The 18,397-nt window shown below is 44.0% G+C and overlaps 1 protein-coding gene across 3 annotated transcripts; it reads right to left on the bottom strand.

The window, feature by feature from the left end:
* Positions 1-1,771: 1,771 nt before the first annotated feature.
* LOC140103756 (uncharacterized) lies at positions 1,772-17,947 on the bottom strand. Of its 3 annotated transcripts, none has more exons than XM_072126982.1 (17): positions 13,236-17,947; positions 12,832-12,893; positions 12,570-12,715; positions 12,203-12,334; positions 11,943-12,102; positions 5,875-5,973; positions 5,620-5,750; positions 5,128-5,255; positions 4,881-4,955; positions 4,241-4,352; positions 3,971-4,108; positions 3,706-3,879; positions 3,434-3,589; positions 3,131-3,250; positions 2,895-2,991; positions 2,624-2,689; positions 1,804-2,318 (listed from the first exon to the last, which is right to left on the bottom strand). In XM_072126982.1, the coding sequence occupies exons 1-17, from the start codon at positions 13,244-13,246 to the stop codon at positions 2,170-2,172; spliced, it is 1,956 nt and encodes a 651-aa protein (XP_071983083.1). In that variant the 5' UTR covers positions 13,247-17,947; the 3' UTR covers positions 1,804-2,169. The 3 variants fall into 3 exon arrangements, with proteins under 3 accessions (XP_071983082.1, XP_071983083.1, XP_071983084.1); XM_072126983.1 differs by having other exon boundaries at positions 14,621-17,947; XM_072126981.1 differs by lacking the exon at positions 13,236-17,947 and having other exon boundaries at positions 1,772-2,318; positions 12,832-13,196.
* Between the last annotated feature and the right edge of the window lie 450 nt (positions 17,948-18,397).

Raw genomic sequence — 18,397 nt, 5'->3', positions numbered from 1 at the left:
TAAAAAGGACTAAAATTGGTATTTTTAATCAGTTTTATATCTTTATTTTTTTTATATACCCTTTGCATAGGGGTATCATAATGTAATATCTGGATAACCAAGGTCAATACAGACGCGAAAAAAAAGCTAATTTTGTGGGGGTAGAGTACTTCTATACTGCAATGTATTGTATATGTCAATGTTTTACTGACAGTTTGCCTATTGGACCCAGTGTATGACTAGGCCTAATAGGCCACCGTACATGGCAGACACAGAGGTCTTCATCTGACCTCCGGCTGCCATGGCAACTCCATGGCACCCTGGGATCGCATTGCAGGGGGCCGGGGGACTGACAGAGAGAATAGGGTGTCTTTCTCCTTAGCTGTCACAATTGTATTTGATTGCGGCAGTTAAGGAGTTAAACTGCGCAGCAAGGAGAGATCTCCCTGCCGAGCAGGGACCAGGCTGTATGTAACAGTCGGTTTCCTGCTGCAGATCAGGCTGGCACACTGTCATTGCTAGCGCCATCCGGAGGACAAAATAGATCATCCAAATTTGGCAACGGACAGCTAATTTGGACAATCTCTTAATCAGTTAACAATGGAAGCACAATAGGAGGTGACTTTGGTTCCATTTTGACAACTAAATGACTATTTGAAAGTAATTTGACAAACATGTTTGATTTCAAACCACAAAATGTTCTGATGGTTTTCCTGTCACTGGAAATGTACAATATCCAAAACAAACATCTTAGCAAACTAACTAATCATGTGCATGAAATTAATTTTGATATCCAAATAATTTCTTTACAGTGTAATTCAAAATTATTCATACAAAAGGGAGCCAGAAGAAGTGGATGTTTGTGTGTCTGGCATCGTCTTTCAGTTGACTGAGCACCTATGAAAACTGAAGCACCTAAAATACCGTCTTTAAAACCATTCATAAGGCGCCATGTGTCCTGAATCGCCCCCATGTCCTGCAGATAGGTGCAAACAAGTCTGCACTTTGTTGGGGCACCTGGGGCAGCACTTTGTTTTGCTCAGGTTATTGGCTGCCATAAAAGCACTGGGTTGACAGATCCCCCTGAATCGCCACCCATGTCCTTGTCATTTGGTTAACCTGTCGCACACCACAGTAGTGCTAGAAGTCACCACAGGAAAAGACACAGCAATGTCCTTTGCTCTGATGAGCTTGTGGATAGTGTTCCCTTGCAGGGTAAGCAGTCTGAGTCCCCATAGTCCAATCCTTTCATTCACTTTGGTCACGTGTTCTCACAAAGTAGCAAAGTATAATACACCAGAAGAGCAATTAATGCAGAACTGTTAATAAAACAGACTGCACCATGTGTTATCATCTCCCCTCGTGAGGTGGAATAACTTTGTAGAGCTGGTTCTGTTGGGGAGGTGGAAAACGAAAAATTAATGGTTGCTGCCTAGTTTGTTGTTTAAACAAATCTTATGTTCTTCCTGTGAAAAACCTGGATCCTCATCTGGTGATCAACTTACTGTACTCGAAAAAGAGCTTCAGGAATGGTAAATGGCAAATTTACTCACACAACGACTGGTTCATATGGACTGAGTGCTGCCCGTTATAGAGACTGGTGCTGTTGACAATATATATTTTTCTTGGTCATTATAATTGTTTCTATTTTTAATCATGTGTGCGTGTGCATACATTGCATCAAGTGCTCCAATTGTTTATTTGCCTATCTAACACATCTTTTTTTCTCATTTTGTCTTTTCCAAAGTACATCTTATTTAAAATTAAATTTTTCATGAGAATGCAGTTAAACTCCTTTCTGATGAAGGTGTCACTATAATGATCCATATAAATCATATAAAGGCTCGGACACAGATCTTGGGATTTACAATACCGGTAGCTTTTTTATTGATCCCAATCAATATGTCTTTATAGTGTGGGAGGAAACCGGAGTACCCGGGGAAAACCCACACAAGCACGGGGAGAACATACAAACTCCATGCAGATGTTGTCCTAGGTCAGAATAGAACTAAGGTGCTGCAAGGCAACAGTGTTAGCCACTGAGCCTCCGTGCTGCCCATGATGGAGTGTCCAATCCAGTGAGAAGGTCATGTCCAGTGGTGAGAACAGAGACAAGGCCAAGAATCCGCCTCAATGAAAACTCCATGTAAGGGACTAGAATGGAGTCCCATGTTGTCAATAGCTTGTATATCAATTGGAGCACCAGCAGCATTTGGTGCTCCACCCTATCCATGATCCTCTTCTTTCAGGTGGCCACTTGCTGATCAGGATAGAACGGGCCTTTCCTGCCACGATATTGAGAGTCATCGGGTTGTTATTGCTGTTCAGTGTCACCAGGCCTAAAATGAGAAAAACACAAATCAATGGGATGGGTCGGGGATGGCAGTTCTGTTTGTGGCGAGGGTGATTGTGTTACAGTAGGTCTGGGTCATAGCACATGTCCTCATAGTACTGCAATGAGCTTCTCAATGTTGTGAAGATGCTCTGCTTTAGTCAGGAATTGACAATCTCTATGGAGGGCGAGGCCATAGCCCTGACATTGCCTCTGTAGCACAGTTGAAGGGAGGAGGTATGTTGCCACCTTTGCCCACTCACCAGCATCAACTTCCCTCATAACAGTCTATTACTCCATGTTATCTCTTACCTTGGTAAAGCTTGTACAACTCCGTAGCCTTTACAGCATCTTTCTGAATAACCAAGGTGAGGTATTCTGAAACACACAAAAGAAGAGCCAATATTAACTCCTGCAGAACATCAGATGTGACCGAGAAGAACCAAGCTCTCTCAGCTAGACATGTCTATCATGGAGGTGTAAACTAACAACCAAACCTAGAGCTCCATCCAGGGATGAACACGATTATGTCATGCCGTTATCATAAATCCTAGGACATCTCAGTGTCTCCCGAGTTACTTACTGAAATGTTGCAGAACAGCCCACTTGTCCTCTAAGTGACTCAGGTTGTCTGGTGTGTGAAGGAGCATGGTCTTTGTCATCTTCGGGTGATAATCCGCCTATGGGAGATACAGTACAGGGTATACATACATGATTGTCAATAACTGGAATAAAGGTGCATTACCACATTCCCCCCTCACTAGTCGCACTTTCCAAATTTACGTTGTAATATAACTCTGTCCAGAAGCAGGTACTTACCAGGTAGCTGTAGATGGACCCCAGGTCACTAGTGTCTGGCGGCCCCTCTTTCCGTAAAAATCCCCGAATGGTGCCTCCTTTTACGTAGCTCAGGCAACTTATTACACATGAAGTGGCGGCCTTGAGAAAAGAGAAAACACATGGTTAAGTTAATATCGCTGATGTAACCTAGGTTATCAATATGTACTGAGGGTAGGCCTCAGCTAGAGATGGTGTCCATGGTAAGCAGCCAGCTATAGAGCGCTGATGACGCTGTGTATCCCACGGCACCATGTTATCTGCTCCAGACTGCTCTATACTCACTGCTGATTTCTCCTGGTTGGCACTATGTATTTTCACGAGCAGGCTCGGTATACATCTCTTGACTTGGCTGTGGAAGTAGCTAGACATCGCGAGATGGCAGCTTTGTGTCAGGTCTTTCAAGAGAGTAACAGCTGCCATTTGGACCTGTTCGTCTGCCTAGAAATAGAATAGTAGTCCAAGTTATGGTAACAGTTGTGTGTTATTGGATGACGCATACAGATAGAGGGGAAACATATAGTGGTTTAACATAAACATATAGTTGTATAACTCACATAGTCCAAATACTCCTGGCATATATTAACATAATCTCTGTTGAGGACAGCGAACCGCAGATGTTTGATGAAGTTTGACAACGCCCTTAATGTCCCCACAATGACCTTGGTGTTGGTAGTTTTTGAGAGTCTTTGGTGGAGGTGGTAAATAATTTGTTTCCAATTGCTCTCAACCTGCAAGAAACATACAGAATACAGAACAATGTCATATATATTAGATCAAGGACTTCTGATGGTAAATGTCACTGTGGGATATTTTACTTACCAGTCTTGGGGCTGCGTTTCCCAGCGCTTCTATGGCGGCACAGCACATTACGGTATCGTCCTCAATTGTAATTTTCAGCAGAATTTGGATGGCTGTGTTCTGCTCCTTCGGCTTCAGCAGACTGCCATGTTTGAAAGCCTAAATAAATCATAGAATGGTTAAAATGACCACTATGCTAACCCCTTATATGGAATATGCTGCCACCCTTGCCCAGAGGGAAGCCAAATATCCAATTCCTTATTTCTATTGATTTTAAAATCACCACCTCACCTCATTGAAGAATAAGATTGCTGTCATTTTGGGTACCGGTAGAGCATTCTTTAATATGTTGAGCATAGACTTCCGGAAAGGCTTTGGTAACTTTTTACCAGCTACCATGGATCTAGAAAAATGAAAGATGATACCTCAGTATAAGGCTAAATTCACACTGCCGTGAGCCCGCCGCACCGTAGTACGGCGGGCTCACGGCAGCGCGGGGAGAGGAGGAGGAGGTGAGCGCAGCTCACCCCCGCCCCTCTCCATATAAACTAATGGCGCACGGCGCCATAATACGGGGAAAGATAGGACAGGTCCTATCTTTCCCCGGGCTACGGAGCGGTACGGTGCCGCACGTGTGCTGCACCGTACCGCTCCCGTACAGGGCCGTGAGCCCATAGGAGTGTATGGGGGACGTATATCGGCCGCATATACGTCGGCCGTATATACGTCCCCCATACTGTAGTGTGAATGTAGCCTAACATGGAATCTTCCTTGGATGCTAAGGGAAGTGTTGTTAGTAAAGCGTCTCCATTGGGATTCACGGAGTGATGTTAATGTAGCTACACAATTCTGATGTTCTGAAACACACACATATATATATATATATATACTGTATATATATATAATGTATAAGGTTTTTTGGAAAACTTACGTCACAAACTCACGCATCTGTATCCGCAGCTCCGGTGAATCTTTTGCAATCTTAAATCCAATCACGCGTTGTTTCCTTTTATGAAATAATGAAACAATGACAATCAGAATAACCATAGAGCAGCACTTAGGTGGAACTATTAACCATGGAGGGATGACAGAGGAATATCTTTATGGGGAGCAATTATAAAGGCTGACTTCTCCTACCTAATATGCTCATAGAGGAGGAGCAGCACCATATGACTTACCTGAGCTGTTGTATGTGGTGGAATTGAGGAAGGGTCTTTGAAATGACATCATCGGTCTCTGCCGGCTTGTTCTCTGTAGTGTAAGGGCCAGTAAAGGGTTCAAGAGCACGTTGGACTTCTTCTGCAAGCTGTTTTGTTGTAAAATGTAAGATTAGGATTAATAGATTAGTAGCTACATCTTTATACAGGTGAATGGATACAGTCAGTGGTATGTGGCCTCATTGTTAGAATATATAACCAAATAGCCCGGTCAGCCAGCAATGTATTCACATACCCATCATCCATGCATACCTATCTATGTTCATAGCATGAGCATCCATCTATAGACATCCTCAGTCCTCCTCACCTCATTCATTCAACCAATCAATCACAAGCCGGCCATGGGCATTTTAGCTTTTGAAGAGTCTGATTTACATGATGTCTTAGGAGATCTAGATGATATGATGCTAAATGATAACATTTCCCATGTCCCATCAGGACCCGGCTTCTTACCCCTGCTGGGACCTCATGCAGCCATATGGAGATGCTGGCTCTAATGCTGTTCATGGCCTTGAATAGTTGCACCTTGTACTGGTGGCTTTTCTCCAAATACTCCAAAACGCTGCAAGAGAGACGTCTCACGGCTGTAGAGGAGAAACACAGATACATGGTTAGGCTGGATATTGTAACTCTGGTTGTCTAATAATAACTATATACAAGAGGACTATTCAGTGGAGGAACTACAACCACCTGAAGTGTCTTACTCACCATGACATATGGTCTCCCTAGAGTCAGGGTCAAGAACTTCTTCGATTTTATCACTCACTTTTGGCAGCATTTGCACCACATGGGGGATGACTACAGGTGCTGTAAGGAAAGCAGAAGGTAATTACATATTATATTTTCTACATTATGGGGCTCATTTACTCACCTGGCCGCTGGAGTTCACTAAAAGTGTGTTGTCTGACGATAATGCGCTCTGCCCCGATTCACTAAGATCGCCTGCCCGATATCCTGCATGTGTCACTTCCCCTCTCAGGTCCGATGGAGTTCACCTTCTTCTTCATGGTGTATGTAAGTGCTTGGGCTTGCAACACAATTTGAAAGTTAAATCCCGCGCTCAGTCCGAAACAGTCAGATCTTCAACAGGCCCCTTAATTTGTGTCGCATGGAAGCCAGTGCAGCTGTGCCAAAAAACAATTGTGTGCAACATTGTGTGTGTTCACTTCAAGGATGGTATGAGGTGATGAAGCTTGAATTGTCATTTTGTGGCTGTGGAGGTGAGTGATTATAAAATATATCTAGCTTACGATATGTCTAAAAGGTCTAAATCGAATAGATGGGACATATATGTCATATATTTTCGAGTACAAGACCAAATTTTCAGCACAAAAAATTTGCTAAAAAACCCTTATTCGACTTATACTGGAGTCTATCAAAAAAACAAAATGTGTATTCACCTTCCGATGGCCGTCGGCAGGTCCTCTTCCTTTCATCGATGTCCGGCATCAGCTCTGTGTCGACGCGCTGTCCATCGCAGGCATCATGATGCCAGGCGCTTGCTGATATTCTTTTGTGTGCGCCGGCATTGGGACACACTATGAAGCGAGCGAGCTGGTGCATCATGGGATGTGCGACCAACTGTGCACAGACAAGGAGCCAATGACGGACATCCATGTAAAGAAGAAGACCTGCCCTCGGCCATCGGAAGGTGAATACTTTGTTTTTTTTCCTGCAGGCTATATATGGGGGGGGGGCTACAGGCTATATACTGCGAGGCTGCAGGCTATATACTTGGGGGACATGGGCTGCAGGCTATATACTGGGGGGAAGGGGCTGCAGGCTATATACTGGGGGCAGGGGCTGTAGGCAATGTACTAGAGACAAAGGGCTGGCTGTATACTGTGGGTTTGAGCTGGCTGTCTACATACTGGGAGTATGTGGTGGCATGCTATATACTAGGCTCATACTCGAGTTAATAGGTTTTTCCAGTTTTTGTGTTAAAATTAGGGGTCTCTGCTTACAATCGGGTCAGCTTATACTCGGTAAATACTTTATATATATATATATATATTGTAAGGGATTAGCTCCGGGGATCGTCGTCTCCTAAGCAGACGACCAGCACACACAGGGAATTCACACAATGTGAGTAAGGTTAAAACTGGCCTCAGCCAGCTTTATTTGGCAGTACACAAACTCAAAACATAAAAATAATACCTAAGCCTCTCCGGCAATAACTACACATCGAGGTTCCCTACCTCACCAGGTGCTGGCCTACTGCCAGCCACCCCAAAAACACAGTAACAGTTCACTGCCACCGCTCCACAGGCCTTTGCCGTAGCCTGTCTCTTCCCCAGGGTGGAGCCCAGTGTGAAGTCTGCCCCATGTATTAGTGCAGCCCCTCCAGCTGAAAACTAATCAACTTAATTAGACAGACCCAACTTTTCCAGGTCTGTCTTCTACTCAGCTTTTCAGAAGGCAAAATGCACATTTTATGCCCAAAAGCTTCTCTAGTGGCAGCCACCCTGCCACATATCCTCCCCCTGTGATCAAGGCCGTAGGCCTGATCAATAAGCTTAATTCTCCCTCCGGGGTCAAAGCTCCTATATTGGGGTCTAATCCCTACGGTTCCTAGAAGCACTGTAGAGACCCTACTATCTACTACATCTTCTATACCTGGAAAATGACAGCTTTTTTCCTTAACTGCAGGAGACACAGACAGCTCAAAATTAGTCCCAGCATCTCTTCCTTCACACAACTGATCATCTTCAATCATGTCTCTATTAACAATGATAGATTTTCTTCTCCTCTTTCTCTTGCATTTTACTGGAGACTCCACATACCCCTCAGGGCTTGGCATGGTTAGGCCCCATCTCTTCATCACCTTGTGGATGCCGTCACACCGGTTACCATCCACTGAGGCATATGCACTGTGCTTTTTCCCCTTAGCATTGCACACGACACGCACGGGTTTGCCCGTTTTCCAGTCTTCAGCTTCAGCACCTTCTTTGTCATTGAAGGGGGCATTACCGTTCAGAACCAGGGCACGATTCACATTGGTGAGCTTCTGGTCACATGTCTGCAAAGCTGTGCGCTTGCTACCTCTGAGGTCACAACCTCCGCTCTCTGTGTAGGTGAAACTCATCTCAACATCAGCATCATACTCATCACCTCCAGCTAACACTTCGGACTTCGGACCCAAGTCCTGGCATGGACTTTCCATAATGGCAGCCTTAAGCTCTTCATGGCTTGCACTAGGTTCCTGGCTGACCTCTTCCTCGGTCAGTCCTTCATACGCCTTGCTGGCCAACACCTCAGTCTTCACCAAGTCTTTCCTGTGTAGGAATTTCGAGGGCTCTGTTGACATTATATCAGACACCGTCTCCTCACATCCACTGCAGTCATCACCCGGAATATCTTCAAGGCACTTCTCACCATCCAGACCATCTTCACTTTCGCTCTTCAGATGATCAGGCAGATCTACCGTTGGGTGCAGCTGTGCTGGAGTCTCTGTAGGGCCCATCTGGGTATTCCTCCACTTGCCCAGAGAATGCTGGCATGCACTATGACAGAGACGAGACGACAGAGCTTCCACACGTACACAGCAACTCGGCTGGTCCCTTTGTTGTAGACTTGATGCCACTTCAACCTTCTCCACAGGTTCAGCAGGCTGAGACAGCTCTTCACCTGTCTTCGGGGGGTAACCATTAACCCATTCTTTGGATTTTCCCAAGACTGTATTCAGACTACTGGTTATAAGCGATCCCACTTGGGTGGCCATCACGGTTGAGACTACAGACTTAGTCACACCCACACCGCCTTGTACTGCACCAGCTTCCCAGCCCAATATATCGGACGTCGCACCTGTAACAGTGTCTCGGGCACCAGTCACTGTATTTGTCTTCAATACGGCTTTTCCAGTTGGCTGCTGAAGAAAAGCCAGGTTGGACTCCTGTTTCCCCAAACCTTTGCGAGCAAAGTCATTACTTGTGGCAACCGGTGGTTCCAGAATGCCTATGAGAGGCCTTGATCCAGTCACTCTAACGTCAGTCAAGGGCTTCTCCTCCTTCTCAGCAACATCACGATCACTGCGGATGCATGGGCGACCTTCCCTCACAGAGTTGTAGACTGCACTCACCACACTGCAGGCAGGACTACCAAAGGGCTGGTGCAACACATGTTCCACCACATTCTGGGGATCTGGGGTCCCCTCATCCGTAGGTGTATGATTAAGAGTGGCGCTTCCACCCTGTTCACACACAATTTCAGTCAGCACGCCATCATGCGTATTCTGCGGTTCATCAGCAGGTGTACAGGGGTCTGGTTTACGCCTGGTCTCCTTCCTAGGACACTTCTGGTGCCACATCACGACAGAACACACCTGGAGGTCGGCATCACCATTTTGGCACTTTCTTTTGTTCCCCGAACACGTACACATGTGAACCTCCCATTCACTTTTCTTTGCAAACACTGTATCACAGAAAGGACAGTACGAGATATCAATCTTCAAGTCATGTTTCTGTAATATATGTCTCTTTAGGTCATCTTTTCTTCTATAAGACACGTGACAATTGTAGCATTTATACCAGTTATTCCGCAAACCAGTATTCACATGACGCTTCAGTTTATTGATGCTTCTTCTGGCCTTGTTCACACACGAACTCAGTACATCAATCTCCTCAGAAGCCTCAGGTGTATCAGATGTCTGGTTTCCCCCTGACATTTCCTGAACACTGATGTGAGACTCCTCCACAGGTGACTGACACAGGCTATCCCCACCTCCTGCAGGTTCTGAGCGAGTAGCTGCTTCTCTAGGGCTCTGTTCACACTCACTGTTTGTGTAACTCTGGGCTGAAGGGAAACCACTAACAATCAGGATCTCATTATCTTCACCTGCCCTTGCTATGGCGGTATCCCTATCTGAACTGCCATTAGCTACATTACACATCTCAGGCTCGCTAACTGTGTCATTACAACTCACCACCTCTAGGGGCACCTCTGAGCTAACTCTCTCAGTATCTAGGGCTGCACCTAGTTCACACTCTGCATAATTCTGAACAGACATTGTAACGCTATCAGATGTTATCGGCATTGCAGAATTGTCACATGTTACAGGTAGTGTCATATAATCACAGTTAACACTATAATGACAGGTTAGAGGCAGATTATGCACAACATTACACTTTTCTGGTTTAACTTCAGAAATTAAGGCATCACAAATATTATCATCATCACATAGTCCATCAGACTTTATCAGTCTCAGTGGCAGAGTCTCCTTCTGTGGGATCAAGACCCCTTGGTCACAGTTCAGACTGCAACCTGTTGAGACTCCACCCACCATCACCTCAGGTCGCTGAGACTTCTCCAGATCGTCCTTTGGGGAGATTGGGACTGTACCCGATGTCAGAGGGGTCTCCCAGGAAAAGCAGCTATTCCCACTACTTGGAATACTTTCCCACAAGTCCCAGAAAAAAGGGAGGTTTTTCCCCAGGATGAACTCCACCTCCAGATCTGCACAAATCTCCAGCTTATGTGTCACAATCGCAATATCACTTTCAAAGTCAATCCAGACAGTCTTACCCTTCCCTGGCTGGTACTTCAGGAACAATAAGATGTCCGGTTTAACTCTGGAGACATCCTGAGAACAGTCCAGTTCCACCATCAGCGGGATTCCACCCACTATCATCTCACAGGTCTTGACTGGCAACTTCTCTGGTCTCCTGACCAGAGGACAATGAGGTGCACTGACCTCACATGGCACAGCCGCATGCTGTCGCCGTTGGTTGCCCCTAGCAACCACATCTTTGCGCTGCTGCATACACGCTGCAACACGTGGCCACTTGGCCGCAGGACATTCCGCCACACACCGGTTCATCCGTAGACATCTGCAAAGCTGCTCCCGTCGGTTGCCCCCGGCAACGGCACATAGCAACCTCTCCTCAGGAATTGCAGACCGATCACAGACACCTTGAACCATCGGCTGGGATCCGCTCGCCTTGGCAGTTGGGGTCTCCATAACCCGAATGGCTTCTGGCATTCCAAGGTCCTCCCACATCATCTGCCGCCAGCGTCTCTGGAACTCATCCATCGGACCCATGGTGATTACTCCCACAGCAAACAAGCAGTCTCTGTATATCTCTCACACCAAGACAAATCTTCCCGTGACCACAGCGCCTCCAGCAGCAGGAACAACAGTCTCTCACATGAGGGTTACTGGCCCTTTAAATCTCGCTGTGTGTGCTGATTTCCATGCCACAGCATACCGCCACCATATGTAAGGGATTAGCTCCGGGGATCGTCGTCTCCTAAGCAGACGACCAGCACACACAGGGAATTCACACAATGTGAGTAAGGTTAAAACTGGCCTCAGCCAGCTTTATTTGGCAGTACACAAACTCAAAACATAAAAATAATACCTAAGCCTCTCCGGCAATAACTACACATCGAGGTTCCCTACCTCACCAGGTGCTGGCCTACTGCCAGCCACCCCAAAAACACAGTAACAGTTCACTGCCACCGCTCCACAGGCCTTTGTCGTAGCCTGTCTCTTCCCCAGGGTGGAGCCCAGTGTGAAGTCTGCCCCATGTATTAGTGCAGCCCCTCCAGCTAAAAACTAATCAACTTAATTAGACAGACCCAACTTTTCCAGGTCTGTCTTCTACTCAGCTTTTCAGAAGGCAAAATGCACATTTTATGCCCAAAAGCTTCTCTAGTGGCAGCCACCCTGCCACAATATATATATATATATATATATATATACACATCTACTGGACAGATAATCTACATTCAATAGATGACTTGGCCGGTCTTCACTAGTAGAGTAGGACATCACTTACCACACAGAGATATTACTTCTATCAAGAGGTCCAGAGTGCTAGCATGAAAGGTATCATAGCAAATGAAGAATCTCAGTCTATTGATGACACTTTCAAAATGGCAAACACTCATCCAGACGAGAACATTTTTAGTCATGAGGTATTTCATTTCTTCTCTATTCTGTAAATAGAGAGATGCAGCCGGTTATAATTATCCATGTTCTTCACATGTATAGCACTGATTACTACAGTAACATAAAGCACCATGACACCAGACTTACCTCATGGGCCCAATTTAGGCGATCCAATAGGAAATCCACCATGAAATAATCACTGAATTGTTTTATATCTCTTCTATGATGAATCACTTTGACCAAGAAATGACACGCGGTGGAATATTGATGAATGCATAACTGCAACAGAAAAAGGAGAACAGGATGGATGGATGAGGGAAAAGTACATGCAAGCACCACCCAAATCTGGTCATCATATGGCACTGCTCTACACCGCTGTCTGTGAATGGTCAATATACGACCAAGTGCGACTTGGACTGCCTTTATGGCAAGCTAAGAGGACATCCAAGTCAAGGAATAGGTGGACTCGTTGCAGTATAAAATGATAGTGTGAACAATGTATGAGTCTACTCACCAGGTCTCTCTTGATGGCTCTTTTGATCTCACATATATAACTGGAAAGATCTTCATCCTCCATTCCCTGGATGAAATCTGGGATAAATGATGTGAAGGCTGTTTCTGTCTTCAGCAAATTCCAGGTGGCCAAAAAATTTTTAAGTTCTAGAGTAAAGAAAAAAAAGTCATGTGACACAGAGTTGGGGAAACATACAGGAGATATTTCACTGGTATAAAGCTGCGGTATGATAATAGTAGTTTTGAAGAGAGACTTGACTTACCAAGATTTGGATCCACATACCAGGTCTGATAGATTCGGTCTCTGGTGGATGTTCCCTCAAATCTGCAAGAAGAGAAATCACTTGGATATTTTTGTATTAAATAATTTTCCTCCATGATATAGACCCCCGCTATATGCCTAGGTGTGTAGTGAGGCATTATGGTACTTCCGGGGACCTATCAAGTCAGACATTTGTCTGCAGTAGAGACCATGTAGATTGATACCAAGAAGAAATGATTATAACACTTTGACCATCTGTGCAACAACAGGCGCCATTCCAGAAATTACTGCTACTTTTCCCCAATCCTCACATGATTGTCAGGGGCTGCCGAATTAAATTCTGATCAATATTGGGAAACTAAAAATAACCCCTATCTCCACCCCTCCTCCCATCCTCTTCCTTACCTGGGATCCATGATTTTAAGGTTTATAAAACAAGCTGTTTTGTACAGGTCGCAGGACAACAAGTAGAACACAAGTGCACACTAGCAAATCACAATAGTGAATGAGCAGACTGAGAGTAACCGGCCGATTTTATAGGCAATGGCCATTATGACATCACTGATGACATCACAATAACCATAGTCATTACATTTTGGTACATAGGAAGCAGTGTTATTGCAGTTACATGCGTGGACAAAATTGTTGTTACCACTTGTTTAGTAAAAGAAAACTCCACAATGGTCCAGACACTGCTCCTAATTTTCCCCAATCCTCACATGATCGCCAGTGGCTTCCCAACTGCATTCTGATCAATATTGTGAACCTATGAATATCTCCCATGTCCTCTCCACCTCCCATCCTTTTCCTTACCTGGGATCCATGATTTTAAGGTTTATAAAACAAGCTGTTTTCTACACGTCACAGGACAAGACAAACACAAGTGCACACTAGCAAATCACAACAGTGAATGAGCAGACTGAGAGCAACCGGCCGATTTCGGGACTTTGGGCTCTATGAGATCACTGATGACATCACAATAACCATAGTCATTACATTTTGGTACATAGGAAGCAGTGTTATCATAGTTACACACCGAATCTATACACCCTGTGCCGCATGCAGCTAAGCAGCCCTAGAACATAACAGAACCTCCTCCATGTTTCCCAGTAGGGACAGTGTTCTTTTCAAGATATGCTTCATTTTTCTGTCTGAGAACACATAGCTGATGTGCCTTGCCAAATGATTGATTTTAGTTTCATCTGTTTATAGGACATTCTACCAGAAGCCGTGCGGCTTGTCAACATGTAGCTTTGCATTTTCCAGTCTTGCTCTTTTTATGATTTGTTTTTAGCAATGTTGTACTTCTTGGTCGTCTCCCATTAAGTCCACTTTGGCTCAAAAATTGATAAATGGTGCGATCTGACACTGAAATTCCTTGAGCTTGAATTTCACCTTAAACTCTTTAAAGTTTTTCTGGACTCTTTTTTTTTAAATTATTATTCTTATTTTTGTATTACATAATTTTCCTACTTGAAATAGATCCCTAGGTTATGGTATGCCTAGGTGTGCGGCAATCCATTATGGTGCCTTAAAGTGGACTGGTCACGTTACATACTTGTCTGCTTCACAGAGCAAGTAGATTCATACCAAGGTTTAGAAGAAATGACTATAATACTTTAACCATCTGTGTAACAACGGGCCGCCTTCCAGACATTGCTCCTACTTTTCCCCATTCCTCATATTACAAGTTAAAATGATTGTCAATGGTTACTCGATTTCTTTCCGATCAATATTGTTAAACTATGACTATTCCCCATCTCTACCCCTAATCCCATCTTATTCCTTACCTGGGATCCATGGTTTTAAGGTTTATAAAACAAGCTGTTTTGTACAGGTCGCAGGACAACAAGTAGAACACAAGTGCACACTAGCAAATCACAATAGTGAATGAGCAGACTGAGAGCAACCGGCCGATTTTATAGGCGATGGCCATTATGACATCACTGATGACATCACAATAGGCATAGTCATTACATGTTGGTACATAGGAAGCAGTGTTATTGCAGTTACACACGTGGACAAAACTGTTGGTACCACTTGTTTAGTAAAAGAAAACTCCACAAACCTTGCTATTGATAAAAAATTTTTATAACAAAGCCCCGGCTGTTATAGATATGATCACTTTCCAGTAACCCCAAAATATAGCCTTGAAATGTACATATTGGGCGGATTTATCAAGTGTCTGAAAGTCAGAATATTTCCAGTTGCCCATGGCAACCAATCACAGTTCATCTTTCATTTTACCAGTGCTCATGAATATTTTAAAGGGGAGCTGTGATTGGTTCCCCTCCAGACCAGTTCTAAGAACAGACTTTCTATAATTTTAAAGACCTAAGTTGGGATAATTATCGGGGAAGCGGATAATACATATAGTAGCATAGGGAGTAATATCATTTTAATAAGGGCAACTCTACCTAGCATATTAATCGGTAGTTTTTTCCACAGCTGGACTTTTTTTTTTTCATGTCCCCTAAAATGGGTATGATATCTCTTTCTATATACTCCATCATATTTTCAGATATGTTTATTCCAAGATACCTAGTACTTTCCCCTTTTGCTAAGACTACCATCTCTTTGGGGGTATATGTCACTGCCGGGTCTAAGGGGAGCCAGGCGGATTTGTGCCAGTTTATGCATAGTCCAGAGAATGGTCAAAACGCCTCAAAAACCTGAAAGGCTTTATCAATCGAGCTATGAGATCCTAAATAGAGGACATAATCTGCATACAAAGAAATTTTTTCATGGATGTCTCCCTGCCTAAATCTTATTATGTCTTTATCTTGTCTAATTCTAGAAGCTAATGGTTCCATTACAATAGCAAATAAAAAAGCGGGATAGTGGACAACCTTGCTGAGATCCTCTTCTGAGCCTAAATGGTCTAGATTCCTCCCCGTTTATCAAGACTCTTGCTGAAGGAGCAGCATACAGAAGTTTCACCCTTGCAATAAAACGAGCCCCACAACCCATCTTCTCCATGGTGTACCACAGGAAAGACCATTCAAGGGTGTCAAAAATCCGAAAGGCACCCAGAAACCACAGGGATTTGTGACCAGGGTTGGAGGGATCAAGCTGCATATTCAAAGAAAGTCTTCCGAGATTATCCAATGTCAACCCGCCAGGCATAAAGCCATTTTCTATCTCTCTAATTTTTATTTTAAGTCTTTCTGCTAAAACTTTAGCTAACAATTTATTAATGAAATGGGAAGAATGGAGTCCACTTTTCTCTTATCTTTATCTGGTTTGGGAATTAAAACTATCAGTGCCTCTCTCATAGAGGGTGGGAAAAGTCCTCTCTGAAATTAATAGTTTCAAGTCTCAATCATTTAATCTATCAGTTTGTCATACAATTCATAAAACTCAGATGGAATTCCATCAAACCCTGGTGCACTGCCCTCCGCCGCTCGAGATAGAACCTCCAGGATCTCTGATCTCGCTATATCCTGCTCCAGTGCGGTTTTCCATGCCTCTGAAATCTGTGGAATTAAAATATCACTAAAATAGTTCTCAAGAGAGGTGTGCCTCCTGGGGGAAGACTGGACACATTATCACCGCATTTTCCTACGGGAAACATTATTCATAGCAAGAAAATGTATAGCGCTCCAGTGGTATGACCCCAACACGCCGACAACATGAATGTGGAAAGCACAAATCAATCAAATGCTTCCCTATGAGGCAGTTTTATACAAACACAGGAATTGTCCAGATAAATTCGGCCAAATCTGGGGTACTTGGTGTGACTCGGGTGAGACACACTATTCTCCTCATAGACTCAGGGCAATACTTACGGAAGAACAATCTGCAGGTTGACAATGTCTATCCCATCGCTGATAAGTTACTTGGGCATGAAGCGAAAGGTATGGGCCCGCTACACCCCGGACCCTGGGGAATAGATCAGGGGCACTCAGGCTTGAGCTCACTCAAGGGGCTCAAACCTTATTAACAACATGTTTATTGATCCTTCATCAGAAAACATAGATTAATTCATATAGAACAACAATCTTATAATTAGTTACTACTTATTACAGCAAATCTTACAGTTAGTTACTACTTATTCCAGTGTAGAGATGAATCGACGTTATTTCGTAAACATGAAAATGTCAATAGATACATTTGTGGAGGAAAAATCCTCCCTTCATCGTACTTCTCCTAATACTTAAATACTTAAATATGGCACATGTTTATACGAGTCACAGATACAGAGGAAAGAGAAAAAAGAAAAAAAGGAAAAAGAAAAAAAGGAAAAAGGGAAAAAGGAAAGAGAAGAATAAATATAGTATTTTTCTATCCTAATACGCTTATGTACTGACAGGAGGCGAGTTACTATAACAGGACCAAAGGAGGTATCTCAGTTCCTAAATTTATAGGGTATATGTAACTAAACACTAACCAGTTTAAGATTTGAAATTTGAATTTGAAGGGGCATTTCGGGTTCATATATTCAAAATTAGCCACGGACGCCAATTATGTTTAAACTGTTTACCTCTTATTATGCCTTGTTCCCACATATACATTTCATAGCGATGGCATTCATTCATACTCTCTATTATTGAGTCTCTATTAAACTGGCTAGCAGATTTCCATTGCTTTGCAATAGTCATTCTCACCACCGCACATAGTCTGCTTATTAGCCATTTCTCGTTCTCAGAGAAACCCCTCGTATATATATCCAATAAAGCAATGGCGGGGCAAGGTGGAGTATGTGTATTCCTTATTATTGAAATAAGATCAAAAGCATAGTTCCATATATGCACCACTCGGTCACAGGTCCACCACATATGCAGAGTTGATGCTATGGCCGTACATCCCCTCCAGCAGTACTCACTGACATCTTGATTAGCCTTTGCAAGTTTTTGGGGGGTTAAATACCACCTACTCCTGATTTTAAACAAATTATCCATATGATTTGTGCATCGCAGATTCCTATTTGAATCCTCTATTGCAGGGGTCAGGAACCTTTTTGGCTGAGAGAGCCATAAGCGCCACATATTTTAAAATATAATTCTGCGAGAGCCGTACAATGGGGCTTATTTACTGAGGGTCTCGCGGCCGCATTTTTGTCGGGGATCACGCCACCCGCCGCAGAACATTATTATACACCCGCCACCCGCCGCAGAACATTATAATACACACGCCACCCCCCGCAGAACATTATTATACACACGCCACCCCCCGCAGAACATTATTATACACACGCCACCCCCCGCAGAACATTATTATACACACGCCACCCCCCGCAGAACATTATTATACACACGCCACCCCCCGCAGAACATTATTATACACACGCCACCCCCCGCAGAACATTATAATACACACGCCACCCCCGCAGAACATTATTATACACACGCCACCCCCCGCAGAACATTATAATACACACGCCACCCCCGCAGAACATTATTATACACACGCCACCCCCCGCAGAACATTATTATACACACGCCACCCGCCGCAGAACATTATTATACACACGCCACCCGCCGCAGAACATTATTATACACCCGCCGCAGAACATTATTATATACCTGCCGCAGAACATTATTATACACCCGCCGCAGAACATTATT

This window comes from Engystomops pustulosus, chromosome 10 (genome assembly GCF_040894005.1).
Source record: "Engystomops pustulosus chromosome 10, aEngPut4.maternal, whole genome shotgun sequence".
In the NCBI taxonomy this organism is placed as follows: Eukaryota; Metazoa; Chordata; class Amphibia; order Anura; family Leptodactylidae; genus Engystomops; species Engystomops pustulosus.
This window is presented reverse-complemented; position numbering and strand designations above follow the sequence as displayed.